Genomic DNA, 22,268 nt, shown 5'->3' on the forward strand with positions numbered 1-22,268 from the left:
AAACAGATGGGCTCCTCTCCTGTGTGCCCTGGCCGGGAATCGAACCCGGGACCTCCGCACTCCAGGCCGACGCTCTACCACTGAGCCAACTGGCCAGGGCCAATCAGAGGCCAGCTTTTTCACTGTTAAAGGGGCAACTTTAGTAATAAAAGATCTTAAGGGGAAAAGTTGCCTATCTATAGAAAATATCTTCCTTCATATCCACAGTGATTGATTTAGTGGCTTCACAGACCACAATGCTTGCTACAATATCACAATATGTGGCAAAGCTGTGAATGCAGGTGAAGAACCTACAACATATTTTCCCATATTAAAATAACAGATTAATGAAGGCTACACCTAGGATGAGACTTTTTAAATTTTGATGAAAATAGTCTTCATTAGAACTTAGTATCTCTAGACCAGTATCTCCAAGTTAATATCTCCAGACAAGCTCCAGCCTTTAAAATTGCAAAGAAGGGACAAAAGGTGTTGTTGCTAAGTGCAAATGTCCTGGAAATTTGACTATGTTAGTATTCCTGTGGGGCAGCTGTGTTAGGCTTGCTCGCTGGTTTACCGGATGCAAGCTCTTTGCCTGATTGGTGCGTGAGTGTATGGCTGCACCACAGTGTATGGCATGTGTAAGGCCATGGGTGCTTGTGCTCAGGGGGATTGCCGATGGCCGATTGCCTGCCCACCACTGTGAGAGGCCATTCTTGCTGTTTGTATGTCTGAGAGGCGGTTTCCCCTGCCTGTGTGCTTCTCCGCCGTTGTGAGACTTTATTAAACAGAATGGCCCAACACTTTCCAGCTCTGCATTTTCTCTACCTGTTGCAGGAAGTGACAGCCAATGGAGTATAAGACACTCAGACAACTTGATTAATAGAGGAAAGAGAATTTATAAGTAGCCAGTGGAGCACATGGGGTTAGTAGCACCAAAGCACAAGCTCCCTGAATTAGATTTTCTTACAGGTTATATACCTTTACAGCAGTGGTCCCCAATCCCCGGGCTGCGGGCGGGTACCGGTCTGTGGGCCATTTGGTACCGGTCCGCAGAGAAAGAACAAATAACTTACATTATTTCCGTTTTATTTACATTTAAGTCTGAATGATGTTTTATTTTTTTTAAATGACCAGATTCCCTCTGTTACATCCATCTAAGACTCACTCTTGACGCTTGTCTCGGTCACGTGATACATTTATCTGACCCACCCTAAAGGCCGGTCTGTGAAAATATTTTGTGACATTAAACCGGTCCGTGGCCCAAAAAAGGTTGGAGACCACTGCTTTACAGTATCCAAGCAATGGGCACGTGATTCCTTTATTTAAGGTTTCCCAGGACTCAAGGAGAGGAGAGGAGGGGGAGTTTCAGTGTGGTCAGCAAGGGAGAAGGGGGTTCAAGATCACTGGTCGTAGCTACATACAGATCCTGCTTTTCTTGCTTTGTGTTGCAAGCGGCTCCAAGCAACCATTTAGAGAACTATGGGATGTAGTTAATTTATAACTGGCTGGCTCAGATATCCCTGCTGGCTCCTTTCCCCTGTATTCTTCTGGTGTCTCCCCTTTCGGAGCAGAAGGCTTGCTCCCTTCTTATACCGTCTGCCTGAATCCAATGTGAAACTGTCTGGCATCAGCCACTGGCGTTACCATTCCCATTAGAATCATTACTGTTTTGTATTGCTTTTTAAAATTTTTTTACAGAGACAGAGAGAGAGTTCAAGAGAGGGATAGATAGGGACAGACAGACAGGAACGGAGACAGAGAGATATGAGAAGCATCAATCATCAGTTTTTCGTTGCGATACCTTAGTTGTTCATTGATTGCTTTCTCATATGTGCCTTGACCGCGGGCCTTCTGCAGACCGAGTGACCCCTTGCTCAAGCCAGCGACCTTGGGTCCAAGCTGGTGAGCTTTGCTCAAACCAGATGAACCTGTGCTCAAGCTGGCGACCTTGGGGTCTCGAACCTGGGTCTTCCGCATCCCAGTCCGACACTCTATCCACTGCGCCACCGCCTGGTCGGGCTGTAGTGCTCTTATTATAAAGTTGCATACATTTTGAGCGATTTGTCCCTAATTCTATTTTTCCCACTGTGGATGAAGAAGAGGTGCGATATAAAGCTAACCAGAAGTAACTTTATTGGGTGAACTGATTATAAATTCCTAAAAGGGGAGATCATGGTGGGTAGTAGGCATATAAGTTCTTTAGTAAAAGGTTATATTTGCCCTAACAAGCCATGTCCAATGTTTCTGTGCACCTAGATTAACACACCTTTGAAATGCCTTTTTCAGATCCCTCCGAAGGTAACCCCCCCTCAAGAGAGCACATAATCTAAACTATCCTGTCACCCCATCTCCACTTTGTTTTCTCCCACCTTCATGTAATCTTCCTTATATATTCCCTCTTTCACTTCAAATGCAGAAAAGAAACTGCAAATTGTCATTCTAGGAAGCATTATTCAGTCTGTTGAGATCTTGCTTCCAGATGTGTCCTCTGTCTGGCTCAAATAAATGCTAATAAGCTCTTTTAAATTTTTCTACAAGTTTAGAAGTTCTTACCTGGCACCATAAAGCCTTGTTATTTTTAGTACACTATGTTGCAGGTTTTTCAGGAACTCCCATGTATCAGATTATAACAGAACCACCTGTACTCAGAATGAAGCAGGTCCTCTCTCTTCCAGCAAGCATTCTTGATAGGTCCTGAGTTTCCCTGACAGGTAGCCAGGAGCCAGATACCCACTTTCCTCTAAGTGGAACAACTTCCCAGGGGGCCTGTGAGGCAATTCTCTGGAATTTGGGCACCAGAGCTCATCAGAGCACCCCTCTTCTATCCTCCCTCCAGACCCCCAGACCACTCAGGAGAAGCCAAGTGAAAAAAGACCCAGAATTTTGCCACTTAAAAGCTTGCAGGGCCATAGCTGGTGCTTTATTGAATAGAGTGTCTGCCCACAGCGAATGCACATCCCAGGTTCAATTCCTGGTCAGGGCTCATATGAGAAGTGACCATCTGGTTCTCTCCCACCTCTCTCCCTCTTCCCCTCTCGCAGCCAGTGATTAGACTGGTTTGAGCAGTATGGTCCCCAGCGCTGAGGATAGCTTGGTTGGTCTCAGTGCCCCACCTGAGTCCTGAGTTCAGGTGAGCATTGGCCCCAGAGAGGATTGCCAGGTGGACCCCGGTAGGGGCACATGTGGGAAGCAGCCTCTCTAACTCCCCTCCTCTCACCTAAAAATTAAAGAAAAGAAGTTTGCAGGCCTTGAGCAAGTCGCTGAACTGCTGCAAGGTTGTTTCCTCATTCTTTCGAGGGGATGGCATTTTAGAGGGGAAGGGTGTTGGGAGAGAGGGTAAAAAAAGTTGATGGGATTAAGAAGTGCTAATTGGTAGTTACAAAATAGGCATAGGGATGTAAGATAGAGCAACACTGTAATGACTATTCATGATGCCAGGTGGGCAATTCCCGGGGCTGCTGGCCCCCCTGAATGAATGGCTGTCTGCTGTGCTGTACACCCGAAACTAATACCCCCCAAAGTGTTGAATGCATACTGTAATCGAAAAATATAATTAAACATAAATTAAACAAAATGAATGAGATGGCATTTTTAAATCATGTTTTTGTTTTTTAATTTAAAAATATGTTTTGGATTCTTGTTATTATAGGTCTAGACCTGGGCTTTACTTCTCTCCATGCGTCATTTGTAAAACGAGGTCTTTCCAAAGATTTAATAACACCTTGTGTGCAAAGCACGAGATGTACATTAAGTCCACCCCCCACCCCCCAATCGAAATTTTTACTATGGGAAGCGGGGATTCTCGAGGATACGAGCTCTGATGGCGGAGGCAGAGGAACTCACAGCTGGCAGGGAAGGCGAATATGGCTGTTATCTCTACGGACAGTGCACACATCCTCCCACCCCCGTAGAGGCCTCTCTATTGGCCCGATTCCCTGGCTTGCCGGAGCCACCAACAGACTCCCCGAAGCCCGAGGTTTGCGCGGTGCCTCCCGCAACACGGATCAGAGCGGACTACATTTTCCGGCGTGCACCTGGGAGAGGGGCCCCCAGGGGCCTTCCAGCGTGGGGACCGCGTCCCGGCTTCGTTAGAGGCTCGGGCAGTAACCGCCATTTCCGCAGGTCCTACTTTTCGCTTTACAAAGCTCATCCCTCACCATCAACCCCACTTTGGCCGCGGTCCCTACAAGGTCGGTGAGGCCACCCATCCTGCTTCCCTCCTTCAGGCGTCCGGCCACCGGCCTCCAGGGAGGATCCGAGGCCAGGCTTATCTCCTGGGAGGATTTCTTCGGCCCCGCGAAGTCACCACAGCAGCCGGGGGCTGGCACCGGGGTTCTGAAGGCGGGTGGACCAGGGCGGACTTCTATCTCTATGTAGCGGGAGACTACAACTCCCAAGTGGCATCGCGGCGGCGGCGGCGGCAGCGATACGTCACTCAGGCACTGCCCGCAGCCCGGGGAAACAGCGCGGGCGGGGGCAGGACTGGGGCCGACCCGGAGGCTGGTGCAGAGGATGGGGGCCGCCCGGCTGCTCCGCTCGTGAGGAGGCCGAGGGGCGCGCCACCCCGTCCCGGGGCGGGCGCCCCCCCGGCCTCGCCATCGCCGCCCCGCCCGGCTGTCGTGGCCCGGGATGCGGAGCTGGGGGCCGCCGGTGGAGCTGCGCGGGGTGAGAGGCGCGGGGAAGGGGGCTGCCTGCTGCCCTCGCCCTCGTCCCCCACCGGCGGGCCCCGACGGGAATTCGGGAACCGGGCGTCCAGGTCTTCTTAGCGCCCTGACGTTTGGGGGGGACCGGTGAAACCGCCGCCCTACCCCCACCCGGCCCCGCCTGGACAGCTGAATCAGAGCGGACCACCCTGCCCTTTAAAGCGGCATTTTCCTGCTCCTGCGGAGGGCCCTCCAGCCATGGCCCCCAGGAGCCCCCTAGAACCTGCAGGGACTGCCCCCCATCCTGGCCGCCGGGGCCCTCCCTTTGCATCCCGCGGGCAGCCTGTCTGAAACGGCCTCTCGCAGCCCCCGGCCCCTCCCCCATGGAGGAGGAGGGCGGGGGCGCGGCGGCCAAAGAGTGGGGCACCACCCCCGCGGGGCCGGTCTGGACCGCGGTGTTCGACTACGAGGCGGCGGGCGATGAGGAGCTGACCCTGCGGAGGGGCGACCGCGTCCAGGTGCTTTCCCAGGACTGTGCGGTGTCGGGAGACGAGGGCTGGTGGACCGGGCAGCTACCCGGCGGCCGTGTGGGCGTCTTCCCCAGCAACTACGTGGCCCCCGCCGCACCCGCCAGCTTGCAGCTGCCCCAGGAGATCCCCTTCCACGAGCTGCAACTAGAGGAGATCATCGGTGTAGGGGGCTTTGGCAAGGTCTATCGGGCCCTGTGGCGTGGCGAGGAGGTGGCCGTCAAGGCTGCCCGGCTGGACCCTGAGCGGGACCCAGCAGTGACAGCAGAGCAGGTGCGCCAAGAGGCCCGGCTCTTCGGAGCCCTTCAGCACCCCAACATCATTGCCCTCAGGGGCGCCTGCCTCAGCCCCCCACACCTCTGCCTGGTGATGGAGTATGCCAGGGGGGGTGCACTAAGCAGGGTGCTGGCGGGTCGCCGTGTGCCCCCTCATGTGCTGGTCAACTGGGCTGTGCAGGTGGCCCGGGGCATGAACTACCTACACAATGATGCCCCTGTGCCCATCATCCACCGGGACCTCAAGTCTATCAACAGTAAGTGGTGTCCTCCCCCAAATCTTGCTTCCATAGAACTTTAGGAGGCCAAGCCTAGGTGGTGGGAAGTGGGGACACCAGAAAACACTGTCTGGGGCAAGAAAGGGCAGCAGTATACCTTCAGGGCCTGGTGAGGCAGGCTTTGCCCCATTAAGGGAGGAAAGGGTGGCTCACAATGATTGAGGGATTACCTGCCTCCCAGGCTACAGCATCACAGTAGTTCAATAAATATGTATCTGTGAACACTGTGACAGGCTCTGCATTCCCACTGTGAACAGGATGGATGGAGTGCCTGCCTTCATGGCACTCACTGTCTAGCCAGGATGCCAGAATCCACCAGGCAGAGACAGAGAGAACCCATGACCTAGAGCAGGGGTCTCAAACTCGGGCCCGCGGGCCGCATGCGGCCCGCCCACCAATTTTGTGCGGCCCGCAGACTGGCCCGCAGACTAATCAAACTTCAAGTCTGCGGGCCGCGAGTTTGAGACCCCTGACCTAGAGTGAGGGTTTCTCAACCTTAGAAGTATTGACATTTGGGGAGGGGTGACATAGGATCTGCCTTATGTGTCATAGGTTGTCTAGCAGCATCCTTGGTCTCTACCCACTAGACACCACTAGTATTCCCCACCCTCCAGTTACGATAAGCAAAAGGGTCTCCAGACATTGCCAAATGCCCCCCCCAGGGAGGGGGCAGAAACGCCCCAGTTAAGACCCACTTCCTGAGACCCCTTACATCTTGCCCCAGCTGACTAAGACAAACTGGAAAAGATGGGGAAGGAGGAAAAGGGATCTGCCTTATGTTAAAGCTTCCAGGCCTATTACAGGTTCTCAAAAGTTGACCTGGGCACCAAGGCCAGGTAGAAGGGACGGTTCCCCTGGACCCACATATAGATCAAGGAGCTTTCACAATGTCAGCAAATATTAATTGAGCACTTATTAAGTAGGAGCCAACAGGGACCAAGACGGCCATTTCTGTCCTAATGATACCTACAAACTAGAGATTTCATTCATTCCCAGATATAGGTATTTCTAGATTACCTGTTTGTTGTATGCCAGACCCTGTCATGCCCCTTAAGGACATAGCAGGGGGAAAATTCTACTTTCTTGGCTCTTATCCTTCCTCTGCCCCCTCACTTCCTTTCATTTTTGCATTTATTTATTCATTCTTTAATTTGGTTTTACCGGGTCAGATCATGTGCTAAGCTAGAGGGATCAATGGGGAATGAGACCAGCATGCTCTCTGCCCTCACATGAACTATGAAGGGTGTACGTCCACCCCTCACAACTCATCTAGTTCTGATCCCTGTCAATTCTAAATCTTGAAATTTGTTTGAATCCATCCCACTTTTTATAAGTTTATTGCTATTCCCCACCACTACCACCACCACCTAGAACAGAGGGGTGAGTCTTCCTTACCTCCCAGGCCTGGCATTCATATACTCAACAAAGAGCTACCAAGTATCTGAGGTGTGTCAAGCCCTGAAACGGCTGAGAATGAAGCAAGGCAGACAAAGATGGCCCCTGCCTTCACAGATGCTCATGCTCCAACTCCTCTGAAATGCTGGGAAAATGGAGGCAGGACTACTAGCATCCTCCTTTTGAAGGCTGGGGCACCTTCTCAGCTCTTCCTCAGCCCTGCTGATTCACAGCCTGCAGTTGGGGAGTAAAGACACTGCTCTCACAACCCCAAGTTTTTGTGTAGCCTGTGCCACCTGGACAAGGGTTGGTGGAACTGTAGTCCAGGGCTTCCTGGTCAGGCAATGGGACCGCTCCATGCCTGAGATAGAGGTCAGACAGCCTCCACAGCACAGCTTCCCCCAGTCATCCTTACCTAAGGAGCTTCCCATCTGATATCACTCATTTAATGGTTCTTAAGCAGATTTAAGCATACTAGGCACTGTCCAGGGCCCTGGGATTATAGAAGTGAATGAAGCAAGATTCCCCCCTTATGGGAGTTAGAGTCTAATGAATAGAAATAGGTGATTGATATTTAGATAGGTAAAATTTCCAGGGAGTATCAGGCTTTGAAGGAAGTAAAGCAGATTAAGGATGGAGTAGAGCTCTGGATCAGATGGTAAGGGAAGGCAGCACTTGAACAGAGATGTGAACAAAGAGGAGCCAGCCTTACAAAGTTGTGGCAGGGCAAAGGACATGAAGAGGGAACGAGTGTGCCTTGTCAGAGAGACAGCAAGGAGACCTGAGGCGTTGCAAGAGTTGGAGGCAGAGGTGGAAGGAGATCGGGTCAGAAAGGTAGGCAGGGGCCAGATCCTGTTGACCTTGGGGGCTTTGGTGAGGACTCTGGGCATTTTATTCAGTGTAGTGGAGGCCATTAGAAGGTTTTAAGCAGGGGATGACATGATCAGGTATATATAAATATTTTAAAGGGAACTGATTTGGGCCTAGCCCAGGAGATGCAGAACTAAAGTATATGACCATGGGGTTATTCCCCTTGTCATAGGGTCACTCCACAAACAGGAGAGGTGGGGACCCAAGACGGGAGACTTCTGGGGGTTGAAATCATAGGCTGGAGTCATAGGAGGCTGCCAAGAGGAGGTGCTGTTTGAGTCGGGCTTTAAAGAATAGACAAGATTACCAACTGTGTGACCTTAGGAAATGTACTGATCTCCCTGACCCCCAGTTTCTTCATCTGTCAAGTAGACATGAAGGTAGAATTAGCTCATTGTTATTTTGACTAGAAAATTAGCCAGGAAGGGTCAAATATAAAGGTGGAGAAATAAGGAATAATTACGGTGACATTACACACTAATGGTAATAGCTAATACTTTTTTTTTTTTTTTTTTTTTTGTATTTTTCTGAAGCTGGAAACGGGGAGGCAGTCAGACAGACTCCCGCATGCGCCCGACGGGGATCCACCCGGCACGCCCACCAGGGGGCGATGCTCTGCCCATCTGGGGCATCGCTCTGTTGCGATCAGAGCCACTCTAGTGCCTGGGGCAGAGGCCAAGGAGCCATCCCCAGTGCCCGGGCCATCTTTTGCTCCAATGGAGCCTCGGCTGCAGGAGGGGAAGAGAGAGACAGAGAGGAAGGAGAGGGGGAGGGGTGGAGAAACAGATGGGCGCCTCTCCTGTGTGCCCTGGCCGGGAATCGAACTCGGGACTTCCACATGCCAGGCTGACGCTCCACCACTGAGCCAACCGGCCAGGGCCACTAATACTTTTAAAGGACCTGTTGTTGCTTCAGGCAATAAATCTTTACTACAATCCTATAAGATAAATACTGTTATCATCTTCATTTAATAGAGCAGAAATCTTAGTGTTAAGAAAAATAAACTTACCTAATCAGTGGTGGCACAGTGAATAGAGCATTGACCTGGGAAGCTGAAGTCCCAGGTTCAAAACTCTAAGGTCACCGGCTGGAGCACAGGCTCAGCAGCATGAGCATAGGATCATAGATGAGATCCTATGGTTACTGGCTTGAAGCCCAAGGTACTTTGCTTGAGACAAAGATCAATGGCTTGAGCAAGGGGGCACTGGCTTGGCTGGAGCTCCCCAGTCAAAGCACATCTGAGAAGAAATCAATGAACTAAAGTGCTACAACTACAAGTTGATGCTTCTCGTCTCTCTTTTTGTCTTTCTCTTTCTCTCTGTCTTAAAAGAAAGAAAGAAAGAGAAAGAAAGAAAGAGAAAAAAGAAAAGAAAGTTAATTATATAAGGTTATGTAGCTAGCCTGATCAGGCAGTGGTGCAGTGGATAGAGCGTTGGACTGGGACACACCTAGGTTCGAAACCCTGAGGTCGCTGGCTTGAGCTTGGGCTCATCCAGCTTGAGTGTGGGGTCGCCGGCTTGAACATAGGATCATAGACATGACCCCATGGTTGCTGACTTGAGCCCAAAGGTCGCTAGTTTGAGCCCTAGGTTGTGGCTTGAGTAAGGGGTCACTTGGTCTGCTGTAGCCCCCACCCCAGTCAAGGCACATATGAGAAAGTAATCAATGAACAACGAAGGTGCCGCAACAAAGAATTGATGCTTCTCATCTCTCTCCCTTTCTGTCTGTCTGTCCCTATCTGTCCCTCTCTCTGACTCTGTCTCTGTCAAAAGAAACACAAAAACGTTATGCAACTAATAAGCAGCAGAGCTGGAATTCAAACCCAAGCAGTACACTGTACACTTTGGGACCTCTGTTTGATAGGAGGTAGTAGACTATCATAGCAGTTAAAAGATTGGGCTTTGATGACAGGTCTAGTTCAGGTCTTTGCTCTACCATTTTCAAGTTGTATGATCTTGGCCAAGTGACCTCATCCCTGAGCCTCAGTGCGCTAGTCAACAAAATGAGTTACTTGCTAGTTAATTCATGTAAATGAATATAAATGAAATAATTCATGGGTTGCTTAGCACTATGCCTACCACATAACGGTTTCCTAATAGGCACCAGCCATGATTATTGTTGTTGTTAGTATTATTGACCATAGGCAGCAAGTAAGTTGGAACCATTCAATGTGCTTGGGAGGCTGTATCAGTCATATTTTATCACAATACTGTTATGTAACAAACCACCCCCAAAATTCTGTGTCCTCAAACTCCATGTCATTTAGCACTGCTCATACATTTGCAGGCCAGGTGGAGGGTATATAATTTAGGCTCAACTCAGTGGGAGAGGCTTTGCTCTGAGTGTCTCTCATCTTCGTTGGACCAGCGAGGCATGTTCTCCTGGTGATAGCAGACGTGTAAAAGGGCAGGCCGGCCCGTGAGGCCTTTTGAGGCCTAGGCTTGGCACTCTCACTTCTGCCTCACTCTGCTGGCCACAAAGCAAGTCACATGGCCAACCTGGAGGGAATGCACCCTGCCTCTGGTGGAAGGACCTGTGAAGTCACATGGCAAAGAGTGTAACAGAGAGGAGCAGAAGCGGGGCCACAAATGCAGCATACCACAGGGCTGACAGACAAAGGAAACCTCGTCGTCCCTTCGGTTCATGGTTTGTTGTTTCCACGTCTTTGGAGGTTGGGAATTGAAGGCCTGGACCACGGAGAACCAAGGCTGTGGCCATCGACTTTGCACTGAGCTTCCCAGAATAGAGATTGGAGTCAGGAGGGCAGGGGACCTCGGAGCCTGGGGCAGGGGTTAGACTGGCCACGTGAGGTGGTGGGAAGAAAACCAGAGAGTCCAGCTGCAGCAGAGCCAGAGCATGCACCTCCCACCCGCCAAGTCTGGGGTAACCACCTTTCTTCCTCCCCCACAGTCCTTATTCTGGAGGCCATCGAGAACCACAACCTCGCAGACACGGTGCTCAAGATCACAGACTTCGGCCTCGCCCGTGAGTGGCACAAGACCACCAAGATGAGCGCTGCGGGGACTTACGCCTGGATGGCCCCGGAGGTTATCCGTCTCTCCCTCTTCTCCAAAAGCAGTGACGTCTGGAGGTGCTGACGGTGGGGCTGGGGAGGCCTCCTGGGAAGGGGAGTGAGGAGGGGTTACAGCGTAGTGGGAGAGGTAGTCTGCCACTGAAGCCAGGATCTGGGCCCGGCTTAGGGGCTTGCTGACACAGTCAGACCATCACACAGGTAGCAAAGCAGGCCTCTGCTCTGCTAGCAAAATTGGCAGCTAAGGATGACTTGGATTGCAGTTAAAAAAAAAAAAAAGATGTAGAGCTAGGATGTTGTCAGCACCAAAGGCCCTCAGACACCATCTGGTACACAGCCCCACTTGTCAAACAGGAAGTTGAGGCTTTCAGAGACAACCATTCATTCATTCCTTCATCTCAACTATTCACCTGTGCTGGGTGCTAGGGATACAGCAGGAAATAAAAATAGACACATTTCTTGATCGCAAGGATAGTAAATGAATAAGTATACAAGAAGTTTCAAAAAGCTGTTTTTCTGGTAAGAAAATTGTAAAATAATCTAAGAAGACATTCATTCACCAGAAAGTCTATGATAGCATTACAAGCCAGGAGGTTGATGGAAAAGCACTCTGAGGGCTGGAGGACATCTTGCAGAAGTCTTTTCTGAGAAATGATACTTGAGCTGTATTCTGGATGACAAGACAGAGCCAGCTATACAGAGTTTGGGGGAAGAAGCTTCCCAGGCAGAGGAAATAGTTCATACAAAGGATGTACTGAAATGAGAACAAGATTGGTACGTTCCAGAAATAGCTATAAGGGCCTGTGTGGTTGGCTGGAGCAGACAAGGAGGGAAGTGGTAGGAAGTGACATGGGAGAGAGAGCTGGAAGTCCCCTCGGATGAGGCGTCAGACTCCAGTTTTATTCTAAGCACAGTGGAAGGCCACTAGAGACGTTTATGAACGATAAGATCAGATTCAGCATTGGAAAGGCTCCCTCTGGGCCAGCCAGAGAATGGATTCCAGGAGAAAGAGTAGGGGTGGGAGGCCAATAAGGAGGCTGTTGCCATCACCAGCGAGACTTTGTAGTGGCAGCAAAACTCTTTAACCCAAGGCCTCTTCTGGGAGAGAGCCAAACCCAGGTCAGTCCCCAGCTGAGGCTCCAGATGGACCAAGCAGCAAAACCACAGCTCTTGGGCAGACAGATCAGACAGGACGTCTCAACCAGAGCAATACAGCTCTTCAGGGAGAGTCCTGACTGGCCTCGCATCAGGCATTCATTTGTGGTCCCAGACATTCAGCAGAGCCATATTTCAGTAGCAGGGAACAGAAACCCCCAAAAACAAGACTGAAGTTTATACTGTCATGTAAAGCCAAGACTGAGATGGTGCCCCCAGTGTTAGAAATTCAACGTCCTATGGCATGTTTCCTTAACAGGGGTGTTATTGACATTGGAAAGGATAATTATTGCTTGCATGATACTGTCCTTGTAGTTTTTAGGACAAAAGTATCCATGGTTCCCAGCCACCAAACATCATTACCACTCCCAGTCATTGTGACAATCAAAGCATCTGTACTGGTTTCCAGAGACATGGCGGGGGGGGGGGGGGGGCATGCCATGTCTAAGTACAAGTCAGTCTTCTTTTCCTCCACCTTGTATGGCCTCCATTCCCAAGTTCACTTCATGGTCTAAGATGGCTGCTTGAGCTCCAGGTTTTATGTCACATTCCAGCCAGCAGGAAGGAGAAAAGATGAAAGGAGCACCCCTTCCCTTTAAGGACACTTCCTGGATGTTCGTTGCACCCTCCTCACTGGCCAGAACCATTGTCATACAGGCATGTTTAGCTGCAAAGGAGGATGGAAAACTTTAGGAAGCATATGCCCAGCACAGATTCACCAGTACTATCACTGAGAGAGAAAGGGAGGTGTCAGCTGCCTGAGGGCGAGGGTGGCGTCCATCTTGTTCCAGTGCCTAGAACAGTGTCTGGCACACAGTGGGTATTTGCTCAGTGTGCGGGGAATGAATGAATGTGTGGATATGGGGGGCATGGGGATCTACACGTTAGGCACTGCACAAAACAGTGGTCCAGAGCCAGAGGAGCTCAATTTACTGGAGAAGGTGAACACACAGGGGGTTGTAGCACAGTGATGCAAACTCTGGTGTCATGTAGCCATTAAGGACATTGTTGTGGGCATGAGGCAGACCTGAGTTCAAGAGTGGCTCCACCACCTACTAACTGTGTGACTGTAGGCAAGCACCTTAACCTTTCTGAGCCTACATCTGCTCGTCAGAAAAAATAAGGGTCATGCCAAGACCTTCTGCCTGTCAGGGATGTTGGGAGGATTACTGAGAATGCCTAGCACAGTGCTAGCTAGAAGAAAGTGCTTTACAAATGTTAGTGTTAACTTGTGTTTAGGGGTAAGTGCCACAGGTTCTATAGGAACATAGAAGAGAGACCTTTAATCCAGCTTTGGAAGCTGCGGAATCAAGAAAGGCTTCCTGGCAGAGGGAGTACCTGAATCGAGACTTGAGGGACAGTTATACAAAGGGAAAAGTGTTCTTGACAAAGGGAACGGCTTGTACAAAGGCCAGGTGTTAGAGAACAGGACTTGTTCAACTCTTCAGTGTGGCTGCAAGATGAAGCTGCGATTGGTGTGTAGCCTGAGAGCGCTTAGAGGTGAGGCCGCGGGGCCATCAGAGGTCAGGACTGGGAAGTGCGGGTCTTCTCGGGGGGCACTGGGACCTTTGAAGGTTCTCAGGTGAGGCAAGTGAAGAGAGAGCAAAGGCATGACACCAGAGAGCAACCCCAGTACGTCTGTTTAAGATCAGGCCAGTGGAGGTCAAATTAGGTTCCTGTGGCCCCACTGGCCAGGGTGGGTGTTAGAGTGAGGGAGGCCCATCGGGACCAGAGGCAGGACTGGTGTGGAGGTGAGGATTGGAGTGCACTGCGGCATCACTCCTTCCTCTCCCCCACCTGCAGCTTTGGGGTACTTCTCTGGGAGCTGCTGACGGGTGAGGTCCCCTACCGTGAAATCGACGCCTTGGCTGTGGCATATGGCGTGGCTATGAACAAGCTGACACTTCCCATCCCCTCCACGTGCCCCGAGCCCTTTGCCCGCCTACTGGAGGGTGAGCCAGGGCCCCATGGAGAGGGAAGGCTCAGCTTGGGTGGCAGGAGCCCTTGGGCCCAGACCTCACCCCTTCACACCCATCCATGCCAGTGGGCCCAAAAGTGGGGGAGAAAGGGCTGGACCTGTCAGACCATGAACAGTCTCCCCCACAGTTGACTCAATGGCCCCCAGACCCTTACTCTGGCCAGGCCCACAGCTCTTGAGGGCAACCTCTTAGGACTCATTGGCCCTGGGCTACCTCCCTGATCCCTCATTCTACCACCAGTCAGGGAGCAGGTTCTTGGGTTTCTCTCCCAGAGTTTCACCAGGTGAAATAGAACCGGGAATTTGGGTTTGAATGCCTTCCCCTCAGCTCCATGGAAGCTGTCCACAGTCCCTTGAAGTCCTGCCCTTCACTGAGCATGTTGAGGCCCCAAAGCGTGGCCACTGACATCTCACTCCCACCCAGAATGCTGGGACCCAGACCCCCATGGGCGGCCAGATTTCAGCAGCATCTTGAAGCAGCTTGAAGTCATAGAACAGTCAGCCCTGTTCCAGATGCCGCTCGAGTCCTTCCACTCGCTGCAGGAGGACTGGAAGCTGGAAATTCAGCACATGTTCGACGACCTTCGGACCAAGGAGAAGGTGAAAGCAGGAGGCGAGGTGGGAGGGATGGAGCAAGAAACCTGAGTTCTGCTGCCTTGGGGGGGACAGAGTCCCGTCCCCTGAGCCAGGGCCACAGAAGCCTCTTTTGCGTACGTATTAAGAAAAGACAGCCTCACCTGACCAGGCTGTGGCTCAGTGGATAAAGTGTCAGCCTGGGACCTAGAAGACCCAGGTTCGAAACCCTGAGGTCACTGGCTTGATTGCTGGCTCATCTGGCTTGAGTGCGAGGTCACCAGCTTGAGCGTGGGATCATAGACATGACCCCATGATTGCTGGCTTGAGCCCAAAAAGGGCTGGCTTGAAGCCCAAGGTCACTGGCTTGAGCAAGGGGTCACTAGCTTGGCTGGAACCCGCCAGTCAAGGTACATGAGACAGCAATCCATGAACAACTAAGGTGCCGCCACAAAGAATCGATGCTTCTCATCTCTCTCCCTTCCTGCCTGTCTGTCCCTGTCTGTTCCTCTTGCTCTTTCTTGCTAAAAATATAAAAATAAAAAGACAGCCTCCTATTAGTGAATTAATAAGAAAAAGACCCCCTGCACTGAAGTACTTAAAAGTGATACTGCGTGATGTCTGAGGTTAGTTTTAAATACTACAGCAAAATGAGAGGGAGAGAAGAGAGAAGGAAGGAGATACATGAAAAAAGATTTGCAAAGTATAGACAAAATTGTTGGATGATGAATACATGGGGACGTACTATTCTCTGCTTTTGTGGATGTTTGAAGTCTTCCAAATTGAAGAGCTAAAAAGAATAAAAGAGAAAAGAAACGCAGCCCCTGCCCTGGATGCAGCTTGGTTAGTGAAATGTGAGTTGGATGGTGCCCCCAATTTGCTTCGCAGCAGGACAGTCCCGGGCAGAGCCACAGCCAGACGCAGCAGCCCTGGGTTCATTCCAGGGGCAGAGTGGCTCAGTGCCTCCCCTCAGGCCACCCTGTCCTCCCCAGGAGCTCCGGAGCCGCGAGGAGGAGCTGCTGCGGGCCGCTCAGGAGCAGCGCTTCCAGGAGGAGCAGCTGCGCCGGCGGGAGCAGGAGCTGGCTGAGCGGGAGATGGACATTGTGGAGCGGGAGCTGCACCTGCTCATGTGCCAGCTGAGCCAGGAGAAGCCCCGGGTCCGCAAACGCAAGGGCAACTTCAAGCGCAGCCGCCTGCTTAAGCTGCGGGAAGGCAGCAGCCACATCAGCCTGCCCTCTGGTACCCACATCTGTCCCTTGTCCCTCGGGCATCCCCTAACAGGTTGCTGGGAGCATCCATAGCCCACAGTTTATTGCTTCTTTTTTCTGTTTGTTTTAATTTTTTATTGCTAAATATATCACACAGAGGAAACCACCAATAAAACTGTGCAGCTTAATGATGCCCCCGAGGGCAGTCCCTGTCTTGACTTTTGGGGCAGTCACTTCCTTTATAATTTTGTCTCCCAACTATTGACTTAATACCTTTTAACCTGCCCTTTTTTCCCTTGACACTGATTCGTTGAGGATACATCGCGTATCATTTGTGCAGCATTTCCACAGTCTAGACTTTGCTGCTTGCAGCACCCCGCTATCACTTCCGTGTCCCTCTACCCCCGAATTTCCTGGAAGTTGGTGTTGGGTTAAACCACGGGGTTTGCTGACGTTCAGCCATTTGACCTACAAAAACAAGTTTCACACAAGTCTCAAGGCTTCAGCAGTTTCAAGTTCAGGTTTGATTTATTTTTCAAAGACTGCTTTCTAGGTGATGTCAGGGCTCGTCATGCTGGCTGTCTCTCTGTGACGGAGAAGTGCTGCTAACAGAAAGAAAATGCAAGCCACGTGTGTAATTTTAAATTTCCTATTAGCTACACTAAGGAAAGAGAAACAAGTGAAATTTAAATATTATATTTTATTTAGCCCAATATAGCTAAACTGTTACGGTTTCACACATAATAAATAACAAGAAAAACTTGTTAATGAGATATTACACCTTTTTTCCACACTGAATCTTTGAAATCCAGCATGTATTTTATATTTATAGCACATCTCAATCCCAGGGCTAAATTTTCATCAAAAATGCTTGACCTGTATTTAGATTTCATAAAATGTACAGTTGAAAAAGTAGATTCATACACCCAAGTTGTTCCAAACATACTTAACTGTTTCTAATGACTAAGTTTGCAAATTCACTTTTAAAAGTAAACATAAATTAACTACAGTTAAATAAATTCAGGTAAAATCCTCTAGTTCCTCAGTTACACGGATCACATTTCAAGTGTTTAGCTGCCACATGTGGCCGACGAGAGGTACCGGGAGGGCGTGTCCCCCAGTTAGACCACTGCACCTCAGCCCTAAAGCTGCTCCTCAGGGCGGGCCCAGAGCACCTGCGGTTCCGGGACGTTGGCACTTGATGATGAGGCTAGTCTGGGAGCCACACTTGGAGAACTACTGCATTAAGGAATGGAAAATGGTCCTTCTGTAAAGGGAACTGCTCTGGTGACCCATGGAATCATTTGCTTAAGGAAATCTCTGTTTTGCAGGTTTTGAGCATAAGATTACAGTCCAAGCCTCTCCGACTCTGGACAAGCGGAAAGGATCCGATAGAGCCAGCCCCCCTGCAAGCCCCAGCATCATCCCCCGCCTGAGGGCCATTCGCTGTGAGTATCTCCCCAGGTGCTGGCCAGTCCGCTTCTCTGAGTACATCCCTTTCATCAAGCCAGAGGATCAGCAGGGAACAAGACGGGCAGGGTCCCCTCCCTCGTTCTCACTGAGGGGAAACAGACAATGAACAGGTCAGTAAGCAAGCAGGACACTTTCTTGTCTGTAAGGATAAGCGCTATAAAAGAAATCAGGGGAGGGAATAAGGGAGAAAAGGGTTGCTGTTTTACATTAGGAAAGCCCGTTTGAGGAGCTGGGGTTTGAGCAGGGATCTGTGTGATACGGAGCGAGCGAGGACATGCAGAGATCTGAAGGAAGAGGGTCCCTGGCAGAGAGACCAGCAAAGGCTGAGGCCTAGAACTGGGGACAAGGATGGTGTGTGCCAGCCCAAAAGGCCAGCTTTGCTGGAGTAGAACAAATGGGGTGCCGAGCAGGAGGTTTCTGGACAGGGGTCCAGCAGGGCCTTGAGAGCCGGGATAGGAACCTGGATTTTATTTTAAATGGGATGGGAGCCCTGGAGGGCTGCGAGCAAGGCGGTGATATGATAAAACCTGCCTTTTCCCTCTGGCTGCTGTGGGGAGCATGGGAGATAGGAGGGCAGGAGTAAGGGCTGGAGACAAGTGAGCCGATGGGGCTGGACTGGGGTAGGGCCTTGGAGGGGAAGATGGTCACAGTGGGGGGCCTGGCAGGGGTGCAGCTGCTGGGGTTTGCTGGTGAATTGAGGGTACAGGGCTGACTCCCAAGTCTGTTCTGTTCCATCATTCACCTCCAGCCTTGCCACACACACTGCCCCCACACACATCTGTTTGGCACCAGCTTTGTACTAGGCCTGAAGGTCATTCTCAAGTGGGACACAAAGACAATGGCCATGCAGTGGAGCCAACCAGGTCAGGAAAGGGACTGAAAAGGAACAGAATTCCAGATGAAGGAACAGCCTGTGCAAAGGCATGGAAGTGTGAACCCATTTGGGAACCTGTAGACATGAGGTTCCAGCCATGACACTTCTGCCTTCACCTGTGTATCCCTACTAGCTCTCTCCCCCTTCCCTCCCCTCCCTCTCCTCCCTCCCTCTCCCTCTCCCCCTCCCCTCCCTCCCTCTCCCCCTCCCCTCCCTCCCTCTCCCCCTCCCCTCCCTCCCTCCTCTCCCTCCCTCCCTCCCTTCTCTCCCTCCCTCCCCTCCCTCCCTCTCCCTCTCCCCCTCCCCCACCCCTCCCTCCCTCCCTCTCCCCCTTCCCTCTCCCCCTCCCCTCCCTCCCTCCCTCCCCTCCCCTGCCCCTCCCTCCCTCCCTCTCCCCCTCCCCTCCCCTCCCTCCCTCTCCCCCTTCCCTCCCTCCCTCTCTCCCTCCCTCCCCTCCCTCCCTCTCCCCCTTCCCTCTCTCCCTCTCTCCCTCCCTCCCTCTCCCTCTCCCCCTCCCCCACCCCTCCCTCCCTCTCCCCCTCCCTTCCCTCCCTCTCCCCCTTCCCTCCCTCCCTCCCTCTCCCCCTCCCTTCCCTCCCTCCCTCCCTCTCCCCCTCTCTTCCCTCCCTCTCCCCCTTCCCTCCCTCCCTCCCTCCCTCCCCCCCTCCCTTCCCTCTCTCTCCCCCTCCCCTCCCTCCCTCTCTTTCCCTCCCTCTTTTCCTTTCCTTCCTTCCTCCCTCCACACATGTCCCACTGGCCTCCTGTTCTGTGCACTCTCCGGGCTGTCCAGCCTCAGAGCCTTGGCATTTGCTGTTCCCTCTGCCTGAAATGCTCCTCTCCCTGTATCTTCTTCACTCACTCCCTCACCACCTCCTTTTTGCTTAGATTTCTTTCTCCCATGTGAAGCCTTCCCTAGCCATCAGACCCCATTCCCACTTCATATCTCCCTTAGTGCTTACCGCCTTCTGACACTACACAAATGACTTACCCAGTGTGAGTCTTCACCTACTGAAATGTCAACTCCAGAGGCAGGGGATTTTGTCTGCTTTGTCCACTGCTGTGTTCTCAGCACCTGCTCCAGGGCTTGGCACAGAACAGGTGCTCAGTAAACATTTGGGAATGAATGGATGATTGAAGGATTAGGCTGTGAGCAGTGATGGAAATGAAGCTGAAGAAGTCAGCTGGGAATAACATGAAGGGCCTCGAATGCCAGGCTGAGAGGCTGGGCCATTGTCCTTACAGCAGTGGGGAGCTATGGAAGGACTTAGAGCAAAGAAGGGTCATGACTGGAGTTAGAATCTAAGATCCCTTGGACTTCCAGATGGAGGACGAATCTGAGGTGGGGAGTGTGAAGCTGGGAACCCAGCTGGGACAGACTTCTCAAGACCCAATAACCAAGTGGCTTTTCTCGGCCCAGTGACCCCTGTGGACGGTGGCGGTGGCTGCAGCAGTGGTGGCAGTGGAACATGGGGCCGCAGTGGGCCCCCAAAGAAGGAAGAACTGGTTGGGGGCAAGAAGAAAGGCCGGACCTGGGGGCCCAGCTCCACCCTGCAGAGGGAGCGGGCTGGAGGCGAGGAGAGGTACTGGTGGCTGGAGCCCACCCTGTGCCCCACCCCCAGGCCCACGGCCACCAGAAGGCCCAGGACCACTCCCCATCTCTGGTTCCCTCTGCAGGCTGAAGGCCCTGGGGGAAGGAAGCAAACAATGGTCATCAAGTGCCCCCAACCTGGGCAAGTCCCCCAAACACACCCCCATTGCCCCAGGCTTCGCCAGCCTCAATGAGATGGGTAAGAGGATGAGGGTGCCCTCTAAAGGGAGGGGAAGGGACACTCCCAGGCTGAACAGAACCCTAAAGCAAGACATGACCATTCCCCATGGTTGCAGAAAGGGAGCCGGATTACACTGGGCCAGAGGGTAGAAGGTATTCCCAGAAAACAGGACAGAGGGCCTTAGGGGAGACAGCTTCGAAAGCCATGCTTAGTGCACTTGGTCTTGCTGGTGGAGGGGTCGTTGGGAGCAGGCCTTTGGCCTCCAAGTCTCCAGGGACTGCCCGGAGTCGGAGTCGAGTGCTGGCCCTCTTCGGTTACAGAGGAATTCGCGGAGGCAGACGAAGGCAGCAGCGAGCCTCCCTCGCCCCACAGCACCCCGGCCTACCTCACGGTTCCTTTGTCCACCGAGCCCTCCCCGGGAATGCCAGTGGCCCCGGCCAGGCCCGGTGCCCGGCGGTGCTGTGAATTCGCGTTGCTGGGCTGCGCCACGCTGCTAGGTGCTGTGGGCCTAGGCGCGGATGTGGCGGACGCACGCGCAACCTATGGTGAGGAGCAGCGCCGCTGGCTGGACGGCTTCTTCCCCCGGGCGGGCCGCTTCCCACGCGGCGTTAGCCCACCTATGCGCTCCCCCAGCCGCCGCGATGACGGCGCCACCGGCCCAGGCCTGGTGCCCTCAGCCACCCTGGTGTCGCTGTCCTCCATTTCTGACTGCAACTCCACGCGTTCGCTGCTACGCTCCGACAGTGACGAGGCCACCCCGGCGGTACCCTCCCCGCTCCCTTCCCCGCCCGAGTCCTCACCCAGTACCAACCCCCTGGTGGACCTGGAGCTGGAGAGCTTCAAGAAGGACCCTCGCCAGTCACTGACGCCCACTCACATCACAGCTGCTTGCGCTGTGAGCCGCGGGCACCGGAGGACGCCCTCTGATGGAGCGCTGGGGCAGCGGGGGGCGCCAGAGCCCACGGGGCCTGGCCCTGGTGAGTGAGGCACACTGGGCCCAGTGTGCAGAAAATGACCTTCTCCCCCTGCCCTGCTGAGGTCCAGTGTCCCAGCTCAGCAACCACCCCAAGGATGCCAAGGCGGCAATCTCCTGCTTAGCACGGGGAGGAAGGGGCTGTCCCCTTGGCCCTTAATGCTGGAGGCATTGTGGGACCCCAAGTGATTGAGACATAGCATGAAGCAAAGGTGGCAAGCTCTAAGGCCCACAGGGGCCAGGCAGGTGACATTAATGGCAACGATAATAACTAGCTAACACAAAAATTTTAGCTAACACTCATGCACTAGGCCCTGTTCTCTGTGCCTTTATTAATCCAACAAAGATGATTGGAACATATAGGAGTTAAGTATTGCCTATCAGGCATTGAGCTACTGTTTTACAATTATTATTATTATTATTTTACTTACTCCTCACCTATGTGGGGAGGTGCTTTTATCCCCATTTAGAGATGCTGTCAAGCCTAAGGTCTCTCCATATCTCTGAGCTCTATCTTCCTGACCCTAGCCCAGTGTAGAAGAGTTGGGAGGGATGAGGGCTTTTTCTCCAGTAGATTTTTTGAGAAAAGTCAGAAATTCCAATTTTTAGGTCAACCCTCCTGGCTTTTCAATACCACCCTCTGTTCCACCCCCACTCACCTGTCTGATCCTCTCTTACCAGGCCCTCGAGATTCCCTGGACTTCCCCCGCCTACCCGACCCCCAGGCCCTGTTTCCCACCCGCCACCGGCCCCCTGAGTTTCCTGGCCGCCCCACCACCCTGACCTTTGCCCCAAGACCCCGGCCAGCTTCCAGCCGCCCCCGTCTGGACCCCTGGAAACTGGTCTCCTTTGGTCGGACACTCAGCATCTCGCCTCCCAGCAGGCCAGACACTCCAGAGAGCCCCAGACCCCCCAGCATGCAGCCCACACTGCTTGACATGGACATGGAGGGGCAGAGCCAGGACAGCACAGTGCCCCTGTGTGGGGCCCATGGCTCACGCTGAGGCCTGCCACGGCCACCCGCCTGGGCAGCCATGAATGTAGCGCCCCAGGCCCCGCCCCAGCCCACCAGGCCACAAGGCAGGGGAGGCCCTGGGTCAGGATGCTCATAACTATTTATTGGGGAAGGGGGGAGGGGGGCACTTAATTTATTTCTTTGTACCCTGGGGGTGGGGCCCTGTGCTCGCCCTGCAGCAGGAGGGAGAGGGCAGGGATACTCAGGGACAGGGCAACATGGGGGATTCAGCACAAAATGCAGCATTAA

General features: G+C 52.6%; 1 protein-coding gene and 1 non-coding gene across 2 annotated transcripts; one reads left to right on the plus strand and one right to left on the minus strand.

The window, feature by feature from the left end:
* Positions 1–24: 24 nt before the first annotated feature.
* On the minus strand, positions 25–100 carry TRNAS-GGA (transfer RNA serine (anticodon GGA)). Its single transcript has one exon. It is a non-coding gene; the product is annotated as a tRNA-Ser (tRNA).
* Positions 101–3,632: 3,532 nt separating this feature from the next.
* MAP3K10 (mitogen-activated protein kinase kinase kinase 10) lies at positions 3,633–22,151 on the plus strand. The gene is made up of 10 exons (XM_066348459.1): positions 3,633–5,684; positions 10,881–11,061; positions 13,960–14,108; positions 14,559–14,734; positions 15,700–15,946; positions 17,247–17,363; positions 19,680–19,842; positions 19,937–20,049; positions 20,352–21,008; positions 21,686–22,151. Exons 1-10 carry the CDS (start codon positions 5,009–5,011, stop codon positions 22,006–22,008), a joined length of 2,802 nt encoding a protein of 933 aa, XP_066204556.1. The 5' UTR covers positions 3,633–5,008; the 3' UTR covers positions 22,009–22,151.
* The last annotated feature ends 117 nt before the right edge of the window (positions 22,152–22,268 follow it).

This window comes from Saccopteryx leptura, chromosome 9, assembly GCF_036850995.1.
Source record: "Saccopteryx leptura isolate mSacLep1 chromosome 9, mSacLep1_pri_phased_curated, whole genome shotgun sequence".
Taxonomy (NCBI): Eukaryota; Metazoa; Chordata; class Mammalia; order Chiroptera; family Emballonuridae; genus Saccopteryx; species Saccopteryx leptura.